We start from the raw sequence: 24,283 nt of genomic DNA on the forward strand, positions 1-24,283 counted from the left end.
ACTGTCTCCCTGTTAAAGACACGTAATGAAACGCCACAGGTGTTCACTGATTGGCATCAAAATGGCTGCTGCCATTTTATAGAATTTTCAACAGGAAATGGGAATGAGACATAATTTGGCCATTTTTGAAGGATACCAGCCGTCACTCAGGGCAACCTTATGGCAATAATTTTTATTATCTTTGCCTTTATTTGCAGAAACAAAAGGCGCTTTCCCAGCCTTTCATTGCGATATCAATGTCCCTTTTAAAAACGGTTTGGTGTCAAAGGCAAGAATCAGAAACATCACAGATATTTGTTAGAGCATTTATTTTACCATCCCCATTAAACGTAAAGCACACTGATATTTATTTCTCCTGAAGTTAAGGCCTGGACAGTTTGATTTACAATGTGCACCAGCATCCAAATTCTTCCAGAGGGGAAAGAAATCCAGCAGGCATATATTGGATAGTTTGGCACATTTGTCTTCTGACACACACTCCCATGAGTTATATTGCTGAAAGTGACAGATTAATCACATCTCTTGGTGATCCTGGAGACGAACCAAGACAAACAGTGATGAAAATCTATATTCTACCATCATCAGTAAGCCAAGGAACTTGAAAGACTTGATTTCATTGACTCATTTGAGACAGCCTGCCCAATGTGAACTTTAGTCAGACTTATCAAACCTAATGTAGTGCCACCTGGTGGTTGAAATAAGCACATTCTGACAATTTACGCAACAGACAAAGTCAAGATCTCCCCTAGTTTATCTAGTTAATCTCAGGAACATTTAGTTGTGTTATCATGGCAATAAGAAAGGAAACTGAATTATAGGTCATGTGTATAAGAGAGTGAGGACACACGCTGAGGCTGAAACACAGTGACTTTGCCTTTGCTTTAGCTGAGCAGTTACTTATTGTAACATCATTGTGTAGAGGGATCAAGCCCAAAAAATCAGAAAGTCAAATTTAGATTTTTAATAATGAGTTCGAATAAATACTCTAACTCTTTCATGAGTTGTTCAAGGCCAAAAAATAATCAAAGGCTAAAGCAGTCAAGCAAACAAAGTCTAAATCTTTTCCATAATTTATACCTGAGTGTGAATATCCATTCTTCAAAGAACATGGGACTCTTGTACTCATTTTTGGCTCAGTCCTGCACTTTGTGCTCACTTTTGCTGTGAACGCCACGGCATCCTACTCCAACACACGGGCAGCTGACGCCAGGGATGACACACTCGTAAATCCAATCATTATGATCAGCGTATCCAAACGTGTGGCAGTGAACGGTAGCGGAGGGACTTTGGACGTCATCAAATCTCAGGCTTGATAAAATAAAAGCAGAGTTTCATGATTGTAAAAAAAGACCAGACAACATGATGGTCAGGGTTTGACCAGCCACATCAGTTTGCCACAAATATTTTCAGCTCATCCTGCTCCTGTACTTAGTGATGACCTCTGTCCACTTAATTGTCATTTTGAAAAATAACAGCCAATCCCACCTTGGAACGTTTGGTCTAAAGCTCTCAGGTTTTAGTGCCTTACTGGATCGTTTTCAGACACAGGGCAGATTAGCTGCCCCTCGTGTTTACATGCAACCATTAGCAGCACGACCCTTCTCGATGAGTGTGTATACATGTACCTAAAAGCAGCTTAAACTTTGTCTACAGTATAGAAATGTAGGTAACAAACTCTGCGAACATGGCGTGCTGCACTGGATATCTGTAAGGAGAGCTGTCCTCAGCTCTTACAATTATGAGTCTTCTTTTTTTGTATTCTTCCTTTTCCAAAAATCAAATGAATTATCTTTTGCTGGAAATGGCTGCAAATGGATAGAAGACAACATGGGAAAAAACAATCCACAAATAAAAAATAAATTCCATATATTTGCATATTAAGAATATGCAACCCTCTGGAAAAAGTAAATTGGGAAATATGTTTTGTGGTCTGTCCCCAGGCCTCATTTCTAAAATTTAATGAGAAGCAGTCCATATAACATAGAGATAATACTGCTTAAAACCAAGGTTGGTTTAATATTTACTGGGTGTACAATAGCCAAGTACCACTTGAGAGGAAAATCAGCCTGGCATGAAACCTATGTATGAAATTAAAGCTTGGGATTCATGTCTGTATCCTGTTTCTAAAATGTTTCATCTCTTCATCACTCATTAGTCATAGTGCGACTCTGGCTGTACCCACATTTTATTGTGTTCGCTGTCAACATTACTGAAACAGCACAGGAGGCACAGCCCCGCACAAATGTACAACTGGCAGCCGGGAGCCTTACAAAATTGCAAAGCACAATAACGCCTGAAGACCACCTGTCACCTCCAGAGCTGTCGCCTCCCTTTAACATGAAGTGCACACAGGGCGTGTAGATTCTCTTTTAACAGACAAACTGAGAGTTTGGGTCAAAAAGCCCTCTGATCAAACTGCATGCTTGCTACTTGGGAGAATTTAAAGCAACACATTTTCTTTCTCACCCGTTTCAAAGTCATATTGCGTAAAATCTGAACTATGATTAGAAAACCTTTATGAAGGGCATGTACATTATTATGTGCCCTTGATATATACAGTCAAAATAATTAAGTTCATCCTGTAAGTTTTTTTTTTTTTTTTCCATCCACAGTATTATAATATGCCCACATGGCGAACACTCTTTTAGGAAACTAGAGTGGCTTTTCTCCAAGAGTGCCTGCAGCTAATAAGTATAGTGTTGAGTATAAATGAGGATTATCCAGAGTAGCACTTTGGCAGGCTGCATCCCTTCTCTGTACAACCTTGTTCAAATACACATAACTGATGTTGAAGAGGGAGCACAAGCACTCTTAAAGGTGGCGGCACATTCAAGGACAAACCTCTTAATATGAGGCTGATCTTCAAAAGAGGATAATGCGGCCTGGACTTTTTTTTCTTTTTTTGGTCATGTTTAGCCTGAGGTGCACCTTGCGGGTGAAATTAAACTAAATGCCAAAAATATTAGTCCTCAGCATTTATTTTACATGATGTCTGCAATTTTATCTATTTTAGTTTGGCATTTGTCTATATTATGAAAGTTTTACAGCATGATTTGGTTTTGTAATGTATTTGTGTAATTAACCTACCTTTTCCTCATTGACTTTCCTCTTTGTTTCATCTGACCACATGCCTGCAGAATTTTAAAAGGCAAAGCCAGTTTAACCTGCTGTGTCCAAGTGTCTGCATTCAGGTTTTGTATGAGCAAATATAAAAATACATAAAATCTAAAAATATTCACTCCAAAAGTTAATGTTACCCAAATAGAGGTTTAAGTTTTCAGATAATTAGTGGTTGCATTTTAATTCAGTCTTCAACTTAAAGTCAGTTATGTTAAAGTAAGCTTTGTGGTGCTTCCCTTTAAACAAAAATGTTAAGTAAGAGCCAAGAAATGATTTCACCACATGACATGCACACTTATTCATACACATTTAAAAAGATTAGAACTTGTAGGAAGCACCTACGTAGAAAATACATTATTCACTTTCGCTGTCAACTGGTTGTGCTCACTGCATCTGTGTAAGATAGATTCACGCCTGGGTTTGACACTTTCAGAGGGAATAATTATCTATGGCTGAGGCAATCAACCAGTGTTAAACAGCGGGGACCAGAATGCAATCATAAATTGTAGGCAAAGGCGAATGAAGGCGCAGGCATTCAGAAATATAGTGTAGAAATCAATGACTCTACGTGAAAACATTTCAGTGCGCAAAAGTTTGTTGGGTCTGTTTTGTTTTTGTCTTTTTTATTTTCTGGCATGTTTCCATTTTTAAAATACACTGAAGATTACTGATAGTTTCTCATCTTTTTTTTTTCCAAGGTACTGTGAGACCCTGATTCCTGTGTAATGACACCGTTATGAGATTACTCTACAAACATAAAATAAAAACACATTAAGTTGGCATACTATGTTTATGAAATGCATCATCATGACCACTTTGCAACAAAAAGACAATGCCCATACAGTCCTTAAAAGATGCACAATTCCAAAAGGTGTGACATTAAATCAACCAATTTAAGTCAACAATGAAATCAAGTTAAATGTGCTATTACACAGGAATCTGTTAAATATCAAAACAAAATATCAACAGAAATGCTCTTTTCACAAGTGTAGCAAAAGACAATTTATCATAGGTATAATAGTAACAGGTGACAAGGCCTAAAATAAATGATAATCTCTCGCCATTCTGTCATAAAAACCTGACAAACACATAAAATCTCAAGAGATAAGAGAAACAAAGACTCACATTTGTTCAAACAAGACACTGTACAGCTCAGAGTGGAGTCGCCGGCTAAAAATGGACAACATCTTTCAGAATTCTGCAGATCAATAAGCCCCCTCCTCAGGAGTTCACGGAAAGCCAAGGCAATATAAAAAGGTAACGTTACTCCTTGTACTCAAAGATGGGGATAAAGTCATAGATTAAGAGGACTCTTAAAAAAACTTAGAAAACAAACTAGTAAACAGCCAGAGGAGCAAGACGTCCCTGGTCTAATTTTATTATACTGACATTTTTCGCCTACATGGCATCCACCCACCAACCCATCCAAGGACAAGTTCAAAAGCCTAATGTCCAAGTTGTACAGCAAAATGGTAACAAACTATGGAAAAAAAAATGACCAGAACATCAGTGGTTCTCTGTGTATTTTGAACTTCTTTAACAGTGAACACACCAAATTTTGTTATGAAGGAAATGTCCAGTTTGGTCGTAAAATGCATCTAACTTTTTCTCAAGTTTGGGACTTTTCCATGCTTTCGCTTGATAAGTGATGACTTGTTCGTGCCTCCTCCTCTTCACCCATATGCTGCTGGTAGTGACTGCCGTCTCACGTCTCCACAGAAAATACAGACTTTAGCTTCAGCTGGGTGGATGAAACATATTTACATTAAATGCTAGAACAGATCGTGCTCAGTGGCAAAAGTAGTGTGATGTAATACTCTAGTTGTCGAAACACTATCAGGTGATCACAAAGGGGGCTAAAAAGAGTCCTGGCTTAGCACGTAGCTTCACCCACAAAAAGGCAGAATGAATTCAGTCTGTACAGCGAAGGCTGAGTGAAGAGTCAGGCTTGTCATGCCAACTTAATGTTTTAGCACCATAGAACACCACTTGATGTCAAGCAAAAAAAAAGAAAAAAAAGCAAAACTCCCATAGGCAGCAAGAACTGGTCATCTACCAGCCATTTTTAAAAACTCTCTGTTGTACTTCCAGCACTTAAATTATGATATAACCCACAATGTACAGACAACTTTCCTTTTCCTTCATGTTGAGCGAACAGATGATGGTGTCAAAATATTTACGACTGGAGCTTCAGTAGGTGCAGATCCTCTAAATGAATCTTTCTCTGATGTCACTGATAGCCAACGATCAGGCAGGTTGCCTCTTGGCACGGTGACTGTCAGAGCTGAATGGAAGGGATCTCAGCCCAGTAGATGGAGAAAAAGTAATTCCAAAGATCGGAGAAGAATTTCTGATCATCTGACCAGAGGCTGATTTATGCAGAGTAGAGCAAAGGGACAGGAGATGTCAGAGAAGGGTTGTGCTCTTGGGACTTGGCAACTTGGTTTGAGTGGAAAGTTGGGTGGTAGCAGCCGAATGAAATCTTTGTGTAGCCATGCCTCGTCTCTGGAAAGGCCTCCAACTGGGCCCTATGGCATGCTGGAACAACGTGACCTCAGATGGTTACAAAAAAAAGAAAAAAAAGAAAGAAACCCAGTGGGATTGATGGGTTGACTCAGACACAGGTGCCTTGGTGTGCTGGAGGAAGGGCTTTTCGGCTCTTTAAAACCTGGGACTTGTCCTTAAAATCTGTTGGCTTCTGCTGTGAAATGTCTATCAGCGCACTGGCAACGATGAGCCCTAAAAAAAAAAAAAAGGCAAGAAAAAGGTGAGATGGGCAATTAGTACAAGTTGCTTTGTTAAGTGTATTACCCATATGTCTAATATTTGTAGCTTCCAACAGAAAATTCTCTTTTGTGTGTTTAACTGGAGCTTTTCAGTGGTAGCATCAGAAATTAAGGGGACAAAATGAGTGTTTTATTTTACCATGAGTCTAATGTTTGGTTTCAGTGTGAGTGGGCTGGATGTGATATGTATTCAGCATATTTCTGACGTTGTATGTCTTGCTTGCCTGAGCTTTTTAACCACGAATCTGCTTTCTGAACAGTAGTGGGCTACATGTTAACGTGATCACATATGCATACATACTCAAATGACTGAGGCGGAACATTTTCCTAATTGTTGGCATGCAGTCAAATGTCATCAACTGACCATCATAATTAAATCTACTTGACTAATTAATTTAGATGCCGTTGGCATCGTCCACAGAACAGGTGTGACTCAAGCCAGAAAACAGAAATCACTCAGATTTCTAATTATTCCAATCAAAGTTCTGATATGGCCCGTTATGTTTTTGATAAAGGTAACCTTTTTTTGTTAAGTGGGATTTATTATGTTGTGATCACTGTGTCCAACATTAACTTTTCCACTCACCAGCCAAGGGAAAAATCCACCAGGAATATTTTTTAACTGGCCAAAATTCATATTGGATATGTCTTTAGTATTTAAAAAATGGTGTTGTACATGAACATTGTTGAATTTGCTGATAGCAATTAATTATTCCTCTTATTTAAAATGCTGTAATCAAAGAACCATGAAGTATGACAGATGTAGGCCCGTATATTTAAACAAAGGAAAATGAGAAAAAACAGAAATTTTCCCATTTTAAACAACATTCCTGGCCACTCAAGTATAGATTTCTGAGTTTACGAGGTGCACTTGAACACGACATGAAGTCACTGTGCACATGTCAAACTCCAACATAAACAAAGTAGAGACCCTCGGCATAGTTTTTTTTATTACATGGCTATTCTGGTACAGACATGAAACACTGTGTGATGGACAGCTTTCCAAGATTTACTTTTTAATTTGGGACCCTGCTGGTGCCTAATCACAGTGGGCCACCAAAGCATCTTGCTCAGGGTTCTGTCTGGGCAGGCCTACATACCAGGGCTGAGACCTGTACAGCTTTGGCCCAGTTTAACCCCTGACTGTGCTTACTTGGATTTAAGGAAATAAATTACCCAACAGATGCGTAGCAAAATCTGATGTGCAGTCTGCTGTAAATGCATACAAAAAAAGCTGATACATTTTAATCAGCAAATATAAAAAAAATCTTGATGAATGTTGTTATGGATCATGTGTGTTTTACCTGATTGTCCCGGTGGAGGTAAGCCTGAGGGCCCAGAGGGCAGACGCATGAGGACAGTCAGCACAGCAGCTTTCCCTCCTGAACACGGCTCCATGGCAACAGGTTTAGGAGCACCCTGGGAATGAGATACGGCCAAAACAAAACACTTATTTTTAAGTTGAGGATGACTATGAAAGAAAGTTAACTTTCCAAAAAACAGAAATGTAACAGAAATGAACGATAAGGTGTGACAGACAGAACGCAACGAAAGCACTTCACTGACGTCCTGGATCTCTTGGTTTGCATACCTCCGCCTCACCAGCCAAGCTTAAATCTAAGCGATGTCACAGTTACACTCGGAAAGTCTTGATGGTTGTTTACTGCAATGGCAGATGACGCTGTTGAATTTTCTTTTGTGCCACCAGTGGCCACTGATTTTAGCTGCTGGTGATGCTGCATTTAAGTCGAGACACCCTCCTCCTGAGACAAATGGTTTGATTGGTCACACAACAAAAACACTTGTGTGTGTCCCTGTCAGACGGTCCACGTGTCGAGGCAATGACCTATCCTCGGAGTTAATGGCCAAAACTGCTTGTCTCAAGCGTGAAAAACATGTCATCCTGATAATGAATGTCAAGGGTTTCACAGTATGTTTTAGATGAGGGGATGGAAATTGGGGAATAATAACATGTCTGAGCAGAATTGACTTTTTTCTCTATGTCTGGCTGAATTTAAAATGGAGATGAGAGAGTCAGGGGAGGCAAAATTGTTGAAAAACAGAGATGCACATGCATTAAAACATGAGAGAATCGGGAGAAGTGGGCACTAATTTGTATTAATATGTTCCACTGGAATATGCTGCAAATTTTTCCCTGTGAAAACAACAAAAACAAAACACTGATGCTAATTTTTGTATGATGACTGAACACTGATTCTGAGAGTCTACACGGCATGTTAAATATAAATGATACAGCAAGTGTAGAAGGTTACGTGTAATTTTGTTTAAGCTATTCAGAGACAAAAAATTCCCCCAACTTAAATCCCTGATGTAAAATAATGCAAAAGTACTATTTTAACCACTCTTTGCAATCTGCGGTGCAGTTTTGTTTCCTATAAAATACTCAGTGTAATTCCCCATGCAATTTCCAACACTGAAGGTGTCATTATCTAATAATAAATCTCATAATAAAGACAGCGTGGGAGAATATTTCAGATATATTTTTGTAGGTTTTGTTAGTTAAGAGAATCTTAATGTCTGGTTTGTATTTAGTTTTCTTGTTAGTGTGAGTTTTTTCGCTGCAGAAGAAGACTATTTTGTGCAAATGCAGACTGGGAATCGTGTTAAGGAAAGAAAGAAAGAGGGCAAATCAGAAATGTCACCTTACTTAAAAAATTAACAGATAGAAAGTTCAGAAATGTAATGATGTGTAATTTGGTGTGGTTAACATTGCTCTACATTAATAGCATAGCTGCAAATAGAGGCTACTTAGCACAACTGTTGCCAATGTTTTGTATTCTAGTATTGTATTTTGTAATACAAGTATCGGCTATTGCATTAGCATTATTGTCACACAAGCACACTAAATTTAATTATTGAATTTATTTGAATTACTTGGGAACTTAAGCTTCCTGACACTGACAAATGAAGGAAACATAAGAATGGAAAACCTTTTTGTATTACTGGACACTCTAATACAAATGATTTATTCATAAGTTTGTTAAGATACAGGAGCTAACTGAAGGTGAAGCTAATAATTACCTTGTTTAACTAAATACTTTAACAAACATGCTACTAAAGGTTGACTGTGAGATCTACTGGATTTGTCCTTCATCAAAATGCAGTCTTTTACAGGATTCAAATAATTTGCTGAGGTTATGAGTGCTGTCAACACTGACCCAGGTTGCTTTCCGTTAGCCTGTACTATTAATCAGCTGGAACTAACAAAGAGGGACAGAAAGATGAGGAGAAAGGAAAACAGGACAAAGAAATAAAAAAAATGAAGGGTAAGCCAAAGTACACACGCAAAGTACATTAAATGTGACAGACACAAACTCTAATTGTTAGCCAGTTGTTAAATTGTTCAAGGAGGCCCTAAATTTAATTTTTTTGGGGGGTAATATACATTACAAAGCCAGATTTCGAACACCTACCCTTCCATTATATTTCATTGAAACATAGTGTAAACACAGCTTTAAAACCAATTTACATGCAACTGCAGATCAACTGTAAGACAATCCAGGCACATACATTAGCTAAAGGGGGCTTGAGTATCTTAAAGACACCCCACCAGGTCTAGTTGTCTCCAACCTTCAATTATTCTACATTCACAGCTCAGAATGACTCAAATTCGAACACGAGGAGGTAAACATTCAGAGAGTCATACTGTAAAGACATGTTTCTGTACTGCAGGCAGGCTCCATTGTTACTCAGCCCACATGATCAGAACACAATATTCTCATGCATCTTTCCGGTGCATTCATGACACACACACACACACACACACACACACACACACATTAAATCTCCCACTGACATACAAGGGAAATTAAAGTGCCGGCCATTTCCTGTCCATACAAATGATTCAGCTCATGAATAGCTATGAGAGTTGCATTCAAGAGAGCGAATTTAACCTATGCTGAATTTTGATTAACGCAGATTCCACTGCAAGCTATACTTTGATGGACCACTGGCTGAAACGTCACTGCAGCTGTCGGAAACAAATTAGCAGCACTGAGGCAACATTCTGGTCTGTAAATCACTGCTGTGCGGCATCTGCAGAAACACTATCTCAGTCATTAACTGTTGCAAGCTCACCGTGAAATATTTAAAATACAGTGGAGCAATTGTGAAGTTATAAAATGTTGTTGTTTAAAATGTTTAATTTAAATACATAGTAGGTGCTATTTTTTGTCATGCTAGCAGCATGACTCTTGGAATGGCAGTATCGGTTTGTAGATCTATCACTTTGGCCCAGACTGAAGTATCTCAACAACTACCAAACAGTTTTTACAGACATTCACGGTCTACACAGGATAAATCCTACCAGATTTGGTGACCCCCTGAGTTTTCTGCTAGACCTTGACATGTATGGATATAAGTGAAACTATCATATGGACTGTCACAACATTCATAATCCCCCAGCTAATAATATCACTGGTAAAAATATCAATAGTAGTATTATCAGTAGTGGTATTTTCACCAGTAACTTAGAGGCAAATAACGCCTTTGTTTAAAGCTGTTTTTCAGGTAAATAACCAAACGGTGACTATTTTTAGAGCATGCAGTTCCATATTAATGTTTCTTGTACACTGAAGGACTGTCAATGCTGTTATTTTTACCGTTAAAGCAAAAAAGTGAAGAAAAAAAAAGGCAAGGTTAAAGTTATTCCCGCTCTCCTTCTCATTTTCTGTGTGAAATGCTTTTATTAATCTGGGATAGTGGACATATTCCTATACCGCAGAGGAAAATATAAACAGGAATATATTATTTCATTCCATTTCAATCACAGGGCTGCATTTTCTATCAATGCATTTAAAATTGCTGTCTCCATTTTCATATCTTCCACAGAAGGTTTACACAGTCTGCATTTCTACTATGCATCAATCAGGCACGAGGGACTGTATTATGGTCATTCATAACCATCCAAGCACAAAAACATGAATACACATATACACACACACACACACAGTGTATCTGCTTTCCTTTCCCCTCCTGACAGGTGTCATCCATCATACTAGCTGTCCGTTAGTGGTTCCATATGTTGAATGCTGCCCATAGTGAATAGAGACATCTGTGACATCGGAGCCCAAGCCTAAGTGTTTTGGGCCCGACTGGCTCTCTGTCCAACAGCTGCTGACATCTTGGTCACTAAAAGCAATGTCCATCCCTTGGGGGTTTAAACCGGACCAGAAATGGAGGAAACAGGCACAAAGGCTATTTTCATTTTTTTCTCAGACCAGCTGGAGGGTCTGCAAAGATTTACTGACAGAGTGCTGGTTCTAACTAATGCAGTGAGATCAGTGCTGACAGCACAATCACAGAGTAAGGTCTTAAATGTTTTCATGTGTTGGAATGGGTGTGAGGGTCATTTTGGCACTGCAGCCCTTCTGTGTCTTGTTTCCTGCACGAGCTATATTCAAAAGTTTACACCAAACTTTGTTCCTGAAACAAAACATGCTCACATTATTTATACGGTTTGCTTTATCTGCATTAAGTCAGTGAATGAGTGGATCCGAGTTAAAAGTACAAACAGAGCTGGTTAAACAAACGGGAAAGCAGTGATGCAAGCACGGCATCGGTGTCCTCTTTGACATCAACAAACATTTCCAATCGCTAAGTGATGCCAGATGCTGACCAATTAACCTTTATAAAAGAGAATTAGGCTCATTTCATATGGCTCACCTTCAGCTGACGCCAAGGCATGTGACGCTGAGCTGTATGTGGTCCAACACATGCATTTGCATAGCTGAAACCATGTAGATTAGATTCTTCTCAAGGGCCAAAATATACTGACATATTCAAAAAGATGGCAAAGGCTAGTTCAGTGATAATGTACCATATACTGTTTACATATTCACTGTTTACTGTATTATATTTTTATTACTTGTTTTTATAACATATATTACTTGAAAATTGCCCCCTGGCGACAAATTAAGCGTTTTTGATTTGAATTGTATTTGAACTGAATACACAAGTACACTATATGCACAAAGGTATTGGGACTCCTGACCATTACACCAACAGGGATTTTAATGGAATTGCATTCTAAAAACATAAACAGCTTTGCAGTTTTAACAGCTTCCACTCTTCTGGGAAGGCTTTCCATAAGATTTCCGAGTGTTTCTGTGGGAATTTCTGCACATTTTTGTTTTAGGCAACAGAGTTGCATGTTTATGTACTGCATACAATATGCTTTATTAGGACCCTAGTTTGCAATCCTAGTTTGTAATCCAAATTTCTATTAAATAAAATTAGGACTCAGGCATTTCAGTTACTTCCTAAAAACAAAGTTCTCAGGTATTTTCTGCAACTATACTTAAATAGCACCGTCCTCAAAGCTGGACGGACGTTGAAGTGAAACTGAAAGTCAAGCATCAAAGGGTTCATTCTGCATCTTGAAAGGGTCGAGAAACAGAAGAGTGAGGATGTATTCCCCCCCCCCCAGTTATCATTTCCAACAGCTTGGGACGTTGTTTACAGCAATACTCTCCAATGAATTAAAAGTCTCTACCTTAAAAAGAACACCATCTTTGCTTTTCACACAAGCAAGGAAGGGCTGGAATAGATAGATAGATGACAAGCACACACTGACAAGTATGTAATTAACACTTAACTTAAATCAAAGTAAAGCAGTGGTTTCAAACGCCATTCAGATTCAGATTGCATCTCGCTGCTTTAAAGTGCAACAATAATGTGCACTCAGTGAGCTAAGAAGCATTGTTTTTCTCCTCTTTTGTTCTTTACATTGCCCTTCACAATTCCATGATGCACAGTGAGCACCACTCAGTGCAACACTAATAGCTAATGTAGTGCCTCTTTGCTGGTTGCCACAGTGATTTTATTTCTCTCAGCAGCAGGTGACACAGAGCTGGCCCTGGCTGAGAAAACGCCGTTGGTCCTCTGATGTCAACTTGAAGACGCGACTCCCCACATTGCTTTAAGATACGCTTTTATCCCAGGTGGCATTGAGTCCTAGGCCGCACCAAGCGCCACACTTCTTCTGTGCTTTGTATTTGTATGGCAGGTATTCACATCATTGGAATAAAGAGGTACAGCAGCGTCTTGTGAGTCCAGAAGCATGCAAGCGTGTAGCGTAAAAGGACAAGTTAATCCAAATTTAAGTGACAAATTAAGCTAAGTGACCACGTGTAGTCAAATACACACAGCAAGACAAAGAACAACAACATGATGCGAGATGTCCGAACAACACGTGTCCTGACAAGGCCATTTTATGATCAGAGCGCGGCCTCAGTGATGCTTTTCAAAGTAGATTAAAACAACCATTAAAAACTTTTTAAAAATCGATAGAAATCTTTAAAAAAAAATCTTGCCATTGTCACATCACTGCTCATAAAAGATTTTTTCTTTAAATCGATTGAAAAATGTCAAGTCTGTGGTCATGATTGCAGGGGACAATTCACATAAAAAAAGAGGGACGTGGGAATAAAGGACCATCACCCGCAGATTTCTTATTGATGTGCACAGTGGATGAAAGACTGACATAATGCGAGTAGAGGCCATGAGCAGGTTGAGTACAGCACAATGAGGTCTAATTATGTAGCACTAAAAAAACACTAAGAGATCATCTATATGTCAGTAGAAGCACCTACAAATGTGTATCAGATGCCTGTGTGAAGATGATAAAATGAAGCCGAACTTTTTTGCTGCTCATCGGGAATCCGGACTCTCGCACGATGGCAAAGGAACGCATTCGGAGTTACGCTGCAACTCCTTTTAACTGCATACATTGTTTGAACATAAATTTGAAAATCATCTGCGTGTATGTTTGTGTGTAAGCGAGCGAGCAGGACTCACATCAACCACAGGCTGCAACAGTTCTGTTTGTTCTCCCTTGGCGTCCAGTGCAACAGCAACTGAGGCAAACGGACGGCTGGCCATCTGCTGACGCTCTCTCATCAGTTGCTGTAAAAATCAAACACAGATGACTGATAGGCAAAACACCAAACAAAGTCGAATTAAACATAAGATTAATATAGAAAGGTCAGATAAAGGTCAAATATGCTCTACTGAAATAACATGTTGTATATGAAAACATACATACTGTACATCGTACACATTGAGAGCTTCTATAATAAATGTCAAAGGGTATAAGAGTGACAAAGAAAGGAAAATTGAAAATGAACATAATAAACAACAAGGTAACGTAAACCCTCATGGCTTCTCGTCTATGAAGTTTAAAATCGATAGTCGATATCAACACTGAAAGACAAATGTGGCCTGAGCATGTGTGGAATTACCTACGGAGTTCAGGTGTGACCCTTCAGTTTGTATTAGATATAATTTCTTACATTTTTATTAATTTAAGATATTTTGTCCATGTCATTCACATACATGAGATAACAAGATATTGGAAATAATTTTAACATGATGCAAACTATAATACACAGCATTATAAATAGACTTGAACTTGGACAATAACTGAATAACTGAAAAAAACTGAAAATCAAGCCTGCAATAAGATATTTACTTTCTTTTCCACATACATTGTACCCCAAGGACAAAAACCTCCTGCACAGAAATTCTGTGTTGAGGATACTAGCTAAGAGTCACACTATTTCTACTGCTCAGACTCAACAGAAAATAGCTTCTCTTGTTCCCCCCTAATCAATATTGTAAAACAACTAGCGCCACACTTTAATCAGCAACGCAGTGTCTGATCAATATCGAAACAAGCCAGCATTTTAGTACCAAGGACATTGCTGATTGGTATTGGATTTGTGATGAGCTTAAGTGTGCTGCATTAAGATGTAATTGTACTTCAGATTGCTAAGCACATCAAGAAGGCTGTGATGATTGGCCTCATAACCTGCCTTTCCTTTGCACTCCTCTGAACCTCAGCAAAAATGACTTTTCTTTATTTCCCCGTATTACACATGGGATATCAGAAGGATGTTGACCTTGTGCCGAGGGACTCTTAGCTTTAGCGTGAGTCTTTTAGAACAACATATACTGTATGTAGCCATCAAGTACATATTTAAAACTCTTTTTAATGAAATGTGTCAGAAGGAATCCCTAAAAATAAAAATCAGACAGAGATGGTGGTTTCAATACATGGAGCTAACTTATGGAGCACACTAAACTGTTTAAGCACCAATTATCAACAACAATAATTCTTTACTAAAACTGTGTGATGATCAGCTGTATAAGGGTATGATGTTCTCTGGTGGTCTCATAGAATAGAATAGAAAAGAAATTTGTACTTGCTGTAGTAATGAATCCCGAGAATTTTGTGTCCAGACCCCCACCTTCACCAGCTCTGAATATAATTATTCAAGTATTCATTAGTCTGGCTATTAATTGCAAAATTCACATGAGGTCTGGAGAGGCTGATATCACTTTACAAGCGTACAAGGAGGGAAAAAAAAAGACTGTGGAAAAAGCTTTGAATTAGCGTCTTAAAATATCAAGATCTCCATCTATGTGACAGGTTCACAAAAAGAGAATGTCAGAGCACTAAATGCCTTTTCACATTTCTGTAGTTCTGCTGAGGCTGTACACAGAAAAACATTCAAACTGAGTTAATATGTTAAAAACCTAGACTAGATATTAGGGAGCTAACAGTGACTCATTAATAAGACTTGCAGAGGCAGTTTTTCAAGCAGAGCCTCAATAATCTGTGGATTAATTAATTGAATTATTGTTAGATGAATTAAATGTTTTTTAAAAATTCACACACCATGACCAACCGATGAGTCAAAACATCACGTTCCCACATCTGATATTTAATAAACCTTTTAAAAAAATGCACTCTATCTGAAACCCCTGAAATGGTGATTAATTTTCATTTTCTCCTTGATATATCATCTTTATCTAAATAGCTAGAGATGACATCCACTTGTACGCTGAATTCGATTTGAAGATTCAACACTGATAATTAAATGTATGACACAGAGTTACAACTGCTGTCCTCCTATTTTTATGTGACATTATTATTTTTGTTTTTAAATGTAGTGTTAATTGTAGGTCACAAGACACATGTAGAGACAAAATGAAAGCACAAGTCAGCATGTGGTGCATCAGAAGGGTTCTTGAATCTACACGCCATATTCCTACCTTCAGGTTGTACAACAAATTTGCCGGTCTTTGCCCTCTCAAATGCACCTATCATACAAAAGCAACACCTAAAACACCGAAACACCCATGTAGCATAAATAAGGCATCGTTCATGCCGCGTTGAAGCATTTTGAACACTTAATCAGACACTTGCAGACGAGCCTTGACTGCTGTGCAGACTCACTAATGGAGACTGAATGAGAGAAAAGTTTCTTTCAGCTCTATGTAAGAACTGCCTTGCTGAATCACTCTAAAAACATTCCCTCAGGGAGGTAAAGCTGAGGGGAAAAAAAATAACAACAGTCACATGAAATTGAGATTGATCACTTGATTGATTTTTCTTCCTATGTTAGAGTGTTGTACATCTCTACTATTAAACATCAAACCAGCAACACAGAACCTGCAGATCTGAGCCGCTGGGCCACCACAGGTCAGAATGAGAAATTTTGCCCTTTTCGAAAAGATAAAAGCAGGATAGAGGGGCCAGCGGGCTTGTTATAAAACAAGAAAACAGCTCACGGCCTATTATGGTTTCCAACACAAATGCTTCAAATCCAACAACATTCATCCTAAATGTCAGATAGCAGTAATGTTATTTATCATGTAGCAGAATTCGTTTAAAGCAGCAAAGCGTAAGAGGTGAGCAGAAGCAGAAGCAAAGTCGGGAACGTTAGGGCTTTGCTGTGTCCAAGACAGGCATCAAAAAATGTACTGGGAGTGCAATAATCAAAGGGCCAGTTAAATAACAGAGATATTTTAGAAATTAATACTAGTTAGGTTAATGACAAAAGGCAAGAGTGAACTCCGAGCAACGTTTGTGCAATGACGGAAGGATTTTGTCAAGAACACAAGCTGGAGCCATTCACGGTTGCGATAAGGCTGGACGTGCAGTGTCTTGCTATGCAACTTAATTAATTTGGCAAGTGAGTGCATGGATTATCTGTCTTGTGAATACAGCATTTTGTTCCCCTCATTGGACTCTATAAAAAGGGTAAGTGTCATCCCGCCTTTGAGCATATTCGACACCTAGGCAGGTCACTTTGTCCTTTTCAAAGATCATCGGCTGTGCCCACGGGTAGTGTCCTACAAAAATCCAAAAATTAGAATAAGAGCGTAACAAAACGAAAAATAAAATAAAACAAAAGCAAATACTGAAGTGTGTGCTCATCTAGTGTTTTCTGAAAACCTAACTGAATGTATGTTTTCACAATCCACACACACACACACACACTGACTAATGGACTGAAGATCACTAAATGAAGATATCCAGTCTAGTAGACAGCTACTGAATGCCACAGTGATATAGTGCTGGTGTGGCTGAGTGGTTCTGTGTGGGCTGAAATAGCAAGAACTCATTTGAAAACATGAATAATATGTATGATTGTGGCTGTGTAAAGCGAAAAGGTTAAACGGCAACATAAAAATCTAAAATGAATATAACATATTATCTTGCCTTGTTTCTATAATTCTGTCCTAAGTGGGACAGCTTCTAAGCTTCCAGGGATGACCAAGTTAAACTCCTAATTGCAGTTACACTCCGTTAAGTGTAACTTTAGAGGAAATTACTAGAGTACAAACTTTAAACTGAACAAGAGACAATCAAGGTGACCAGCAGCTTAAAAGTAGATAATCTTATTATAACAATCGATGACTGCTGATTGAGCTCTTTAAGGGAAGACCACAGCCTGAGACTGCACCAAATCTGCAGAAGAACACGTGACGATTACGTGGTAATCTGTGCACCTTTTAGCTATTAATGCACCTGTAACAGCAAAATCGACAGTCATCTATCAAAATCGGTTTTGTTTATGATCTTATGATTTTTCACTGCCACCGTGTAAAAATGGTGTGTAAGATTAAGGCTGCATTCAGGGTTTAGCTCTGCATGAAAACATGATGATGTGATATTGGCCTGACAAAAGATAAAATGATTGTCACTGTGATAACTTTCCGGAGCTGTAAAATCCTCTCATTGAGATTTATAAAGAGCTGTGTCGTGCTTTGGCGGTTGATGAGCCATCAAACTCATTGACCTATTAATGAAGCTGGGGTTCCTGAATCATATTTCATGTCTCACCGGTAGCTAGAGCAACACACTCTCACCAACACACCTCATTATATTTTTTTTAACTGAGAACTGTTTCCAATGCACAGTCTGCAGTCATGTTAGCAGCTCTTTTAGTGCTCAGGCACACCAGTGTTTTGATGTTAACATCAACATCCTGTTTACCATATTAACCACCACAGTTCACAGTTTAAGAGAAATGTTGAATGTCACAGGGACATTTTTGACCTGCTAATGGCACAAGAGAAAAGGTCAGGGGATGACCAAAGTCAGTAACATCCATCCTCTGAGAACCATAAAGATTTGTACAAAATTCCAAGCGAATCTGTCTAATGAAGCTAGATTAACGACAAAACCCATATGCACATCTAGAAGAAAACCGCAACTAAATTAAAACAGTGAAAATTATGAACAGCACAGCACAGCTTTTGCTTTTAGCTGTTACATATATCACAACCACGTCCCCAGCTGAAACAACACCCAAGTTTAAGTCATCTGTTACAAACCACAGCCATTACCATTGCCATGGCCAGAAGAAATTCTACGGGGTGATGATAGCGTTTGATAAACAGATGCTAATTAGCTGCTGGTGGATTTACTAAACACTATGCATAAAAATAAGTAATTGTCTTTTTCTGATAACCAGCCAGTAACACATCACAGCCGTACACAATGGTCAGTGCATAAGTTTCGAGTGTGTGCAGAGGATCTGCATTAGATACATCCGCATGTTTGTGTGTAAAACATCTCGTGAAATGTCAGCGCCCCCTCCCATCTGTTCCCCCCACAGGTAGCTTCAAAGAGGTCAGCCCTCGTTCTCCTCCGTGGCATTTACAGCTGTTGTCTTTTCATCCCCTTGTCGCCCCACTCAGGATCCAAGTCTCGTCACCTTTCCTCAAATAAAATTATTCAAATACAACAGCTGCACCTCTGGTACCAAGTCCTTTCAACTTCTGACAAAAAAGAAAGCCCTAAACCAATTAGTGCATTAGTGTGGTGAAAGGTCGGCTTTGTAGGTTTTAAACAATACAAGGAAATTACACATTTACCCTCTCATGGCTTTAAGCTTCTGAGGGGCTTTCAGTAGTTGTTATTCTGTCCTACATCCAAAGCTAATTCTCAAAATTATACACACTTCGGTTCTGTATAAATACTCATGTCAAAGGTGCATCTCGCCAAAAATAAATTGTGTAGACAAGCTGGTTCATATAAGCACACTGCTTTTTACAACCAGTACAGTTCAGTAGTACCACAGATTTTTAAACCAGAAAGCCAATAACAACATTCAAAAGATCAATCAGTAAAAGACATCCACATATGCCACGTGGTTGGATCAGTGTCACATTATTGTCCCTGTTATCTCAAGGGGCCTCATTAAGAATTGTTTGTTCTGTGTCGTTATGTCAGATGGGGTTCTTGAGAACATTAGATGGCTTTCAGCTCAAATCCATCCCATATTTGGACAAGCTTCATAAGTGCGCAGGCTGTTCACTGGCCTTTTCAAACCAAACCGACACACTGCTTTGTGACCAGCCAATCACTCAGTCACAAATTTCCGGACTGGTGGAGTTGAATCAGTTTGTCTAACATCATATAATATCATATATATCTTGAATATCACTCGGGATCAATAAAGTATCTATCTATAAGAACTGGTGCTGCCTCGACACAAGGGAGCAATCACAAATTTCACTGGAACTCTTGTGATTACACGTTAGTAGTGACAGAACATTTTCAACGTCTGGGATCACTTGAGAAAAACCAACAAAACATAACTACCAGAGCAAAGACAACCCATTCAAACGATAACTGTTCTTTGAGCAGCCAATACTTCAGACAGAAAGCCTTCTTTTCTGGGTAGTTTTTTTTTTTTGTTTGACTATGTCTGCACGTGTCAGACACCGATAATAGAGCCTATCCAAACAAAAGTCAGAAAAGGATCCAAGTTGGAGGTTGTTCACACGATTGTTGGATTCCTTTCACCAGCTGAACCGTTTGTATTTAAGCTGTGGTTACACTAAAATACTGAATGCAATATGACAAGCTTAAAAGTCGGTCTTAGCTGTTTGATATTATAACTATAATAAGCAGTTTCAGACACAAATATTTACATAATTTATGCCCCGTTTCATACATAAAACCTATTTATTGTGACAGGATGTAAAACAGACCTTATCTAGTTCAACAATAGTCACTACAAAATATTCTACTGATATGTGTATCATGGTGGTGAAGAGAAGCGCAATATCAGAAGCAGTTAAAGGCTACTTTCAAAGCTGAGATATCTGTAACAGCCCTAGAGGGGGGTCTTTGGTGCTTTCAGGCAAAGGTGACCAACACACAGCTTCTCAAACCCAGTGAGTGTTTTGTTCTCTTAGTGACAAAACTTTTCAATCACCTGAAATTAAGAGATGGAGATTTTTATTCAACTATTTATCCATCTGTTATCCATTTTTATCTGGCAGCTGAAGGGCAGTGATAAATAGATGATAGGAATGCCAAGAGCAGACAGGAAAAGTGAGCAGAATTTCAATGATGTGAGCCCATCTGCCTGCATTAATTTTTATTGACTTTAATTCTTTGGATAGGCATGATTCGCTGTCACGGTAGCTATCAGTCTTGTTTATTTTCATATATCAATTAGAGGATATAAAATTCAAATCCTATGATTATCAATGTCATCCTCAAAGGGGAAATAAATTGTGGGAGCTTTATTAGTCGACTGCAGGGTCACGAGGCTGGATGTGAACCAAATTAAACTTCCCACTATAAGTATCAAACAGATTCTAGGAAGGTATATGACTCGCTCTGAAGAGATGGAAGTGATGGCTGCTCTCACAGCAACCCTCCCGTACTGTTTGGGTTAAGGGCAGTGAAGTCTATTTACATACATTTGCTCTCTTCCTCAGTTTGCTCTACAGTATCTTTCTGACCCTCTTTTTTTAAGTTCTACTGTCAATCATCTCATCTTTCACCCCCTTTTCATTCCCAACTTTTCTCAATCCCATCTTTCATATCAACACTGAATATTAATGTTCCATTCTATCCCCTTCTCTATATGTCACTCACACTATCTCGACTCACTTCCTTCCAACTTCTTCCTCTGGTTTACTGAACTTAAAGCTGCAAATTATATCTGAATTATCACATTTACTTAAACATAATTATTTCTGACAACTATCAAAATAATGAAAATAGTACCTCTTTAGGAAGCATTTGCCACCTTCTCTAAACAGTGACTAAAAAGCTTCGAAGAAACTGAATTTGTTAATATATTGCTGACAGCACGGGGTGTTGATGTGTATTGATGTTCCTTATTACATTTTGGGCCAGTAAAATCATCAGCCCTGTACAAATAATTGAACAATCAGCTGGCATGCCTGGGATTCAACAGCTGTTGTTTTCTGACGACTCTTCTCTCTTCCTGAGGACTGTTTGAAATCCATCCATCCATCCATTTTCTATACCGCTTATCCGTCAGGGTCGCGGGGGAGCTGGAGCCTATCCCAGCTGACTACAGGCGAGAGGCGGGGTTCACCCTGGACTGGTCGCCAGTCAATCGCAGGGCCAACACACAAAGACAGACAACCACACACTCTCACCTAGGGGCAATTTAGAGTAGCCAATTAACCTAATGTGCATGTTTTTGGTATTGTGGGAGGAAGCTGGAGTACCCTGAGAAAACCCACGCAGGCACAGGGAGAACGTGCAAACTCCACACAGAAGGGCCCAGACTGGGATTCGAACCTGGAACCCTCTTGCCACGAGGCGACAGTGCTAAATGGTTTGAAATTTAACCCAAAAGTCTGAAACAGCAAATATTTCTGTCTTTTGGTATGTAAGTTGACTTTTCTAAATACATGTATTTTAGATTCATTTTCCAAGATCTCCTTTTCTTCATGTTATTATTTTCAGACCCATACAACACTGCTAATTGTGTTCTTTTTCCTTCTGATCTGATACAGATTTATCTGCTAAGAAAAGACAAACTGGGGGAATGATCACGCTGAGCAAAGAAACTATTTCATGGACTTACTTCTCTCCTTCGTGAAGCCCAGCAGGTCTGTTTGATCTTCCACACCACTGCTGCCACCAGGAGTAGTGATAGAAAGCAACTGGAATGGAAGAGAGGGAACAATATCAAGCAAGATGTCTTCCTAACAACTAATCACAGCTGTCGTTAAAAAAGTACCCACATATGTTCTTTGCATGCGAGTTCCATTTTAATATCTTGTGGGAACTGCTGTGTCACATTGGGTCCTTCAAAAGCTATTCACTAGTTCTACATTCTCTCTTAAGACAGTTCTTCAGAAAGTATTCACTGTGTCCAAATGAACACAAGAAAAACTACTCCATGATATAATTTCTCTTGCAGGAAGAGAAGAGAAGCAGCAAATTTAAAAACAAGTTAGGTACATTCAAACCCATGCAGTTGTGTTGTTTAAACATGCAAATGATCATATTTTCTTTACTTCACAGTTTGGCTTTACTCAACTTATATTTCAGTGTGTTCTTTGCATATTCGTACAACTACAATATTACCAGATGAAACAAGGTGTACTTGAATATCCAAAGTTTCCGTCAAACTTCCAAAAAGACCAATCAGGGGAGATGATATGAAGAGGCAGCACATTCATTTCTTAGCAGATTGAGTATTTTGGCCGATTACTTCAATTAATAACCCAAAGTAAAATCATTAGTCAAGGGAAATTCAGCAGGGTCTGAGTGTTACTGGGATAGAAAAATATGACTGATTGAGAGCTTCCACTTCATTATCCTGGTGACAGATGAGAATGTAAAGATTATTATGCGCTAAAGACAAGACAAGTGTTTTAAAAAATGGCTGATGTTTCATCTGTCTGCGCAGGGTATTTAGTATCAAAGAGGGAATACATTCATGTTTTAGACACCTACAGTATGCTAACTTGCTTTGCATGCGCTGTAGTTAAAACATATAGCAGCAAAAAACAAACCACCAATCATCGAAGTCAGTGTAATTTAAATTCAACCAACTGCTCATATCCCTCTAATTGTTCTCCACCCACAAAATTAGAAACAAATGTAACACTGTTCCTGATGTCCAGGAACAAAGAAACTCAGATTTGGATTTGAAACAGGTGCTGTAATATGATCAATGAGCCCTCGTCTTTAGGGACCCGCCACACTTCTAAAATGGGCAATCTGGCATATTTCACCAGAGACACATTACCAGCTCAGATATTATGGGCCCATTTGTTAGATATTTAAACTTGAAAAGGCTTTCAGTTTCCCTGCCACATCTGCTAGATCCATTGGCCAGGATCTCTGAAGAAGTCAATAACGGCTGTGGGGAAGGTGATAACACTTGGAAAATACAGCTTCTCAAACACAGATAAAGCAAAAGAGGAGGCCACTGGGCAAAGAAAATGAAGGAAAGTGGGATTAAAAGGGTTGAGTGATAGGAAACTCTGTGCTTCAAACATCCCGTCAACACAAGCAGATTTATTTTAGAGGTGCACAAGCTCGGAAACTCTTTTTATTCTTTGTTGCAACATCTTAGACACCTTTGAAGATAACAAAGAATGAGGGAGAGTGTTGTGTGGGCTTCAATGACATTTTCATGTGGCAGAAGTAACAAAAATCCCTGGACAGATGTTTGGCTTCCGTAGTCACTATTTTTGACAGAAAAGAAGCTTAAATCCACTTTGTCGTACCTTTTGCCGTTATGAAAAGGAGTTTTGCAATCATTCATGTTCTAACTGCTTAAAGTGGTGAAGGACAAATGTAAAAATTGTTTACACAAAGATGGTCTTAAGTCTGCTTACAAGTACTTGTGAATATGAAAGATTAGTAGATCTAATAAGAGCAGGGGTGAACTTTCACTCACCAAAACATAATCACGAGGAAAGCTGTCACACGTTCTAATTTAATTTTCCTAACTACTGATCTCCCATTGCTCCTCATACAACCATGACAATGATAATGTAACATAATGTGTAACATGAGAAAATTGGCCTCAGAGAGGACAATGAACTGACAGAAAGGAAACTGAACTCAGCACTGCTGTCTTTCAATTACGTACAGCAAAATGCTAGAGTTACCACAAGGGAAAACAATCAATAATATCTATACCTGCTTTCTACAGGCTTTATAGGCAGCTAAAAGGATGAAAATGTAATACAAGAAGCTCTGTAAAAAAAAAGCACTTCCAACATACTAAATAAGAAGACATCCTAACTATTACTTACAGGATTAA

The 24,283-nt window shown here is 38.8% G+C and overlaps 1 protein-coding gene across 1 annotated transcript in view; it reads right to left on the bottom strand.

Moving 5' to 3' along the window:
- Positions 1-3,717: 3,717 nt before the first annotated feature.
- The window catches only part of atrnl1b (attractin-like 1b), a 60,204-nt gene continuing 39,638 nt past the window's right edge, over positions 3,718-24,283 (bottom strand). Inside the window, exons 26-29 of the mRNA XM_046376555.1 lie at positions 22,085-22,163; positions 13,725-13,832; positions 7,211-7,325; positions 3,718-5,859 (exon numbers count right to left, since the gene is read on the bottom strand). Of these exons, the coding sequence (XP_046232511.1) occupies positions 5,735-5,859; positions 7,211-7,325; positions 13,725-13,832; positions 22,085-22,163 (427 nt within the window). The 3' untranslated portion in view covers positions 3,718-5,734. The remainder of the gene's footprint in view (positions 5,860-7,210; positions 7,326-13,724; positions 13,833-22,084; positions 22,164-24,283) is intronic.

The sequence above is a fragment of the Scatophagus argus genome, chromosome 21 (assembly GCF_020382885.2).
Source record: "Scatophagus argus isolate fScaArg1 chromosome 21, fScaArg1.pri, whole genome shotgun sequence".
Lineage (NCBI taxonomy): Eukaryota > Metazoa > Chordata > Actinopteri > Scatophagidae > Scatophagus > Scatophagus argus.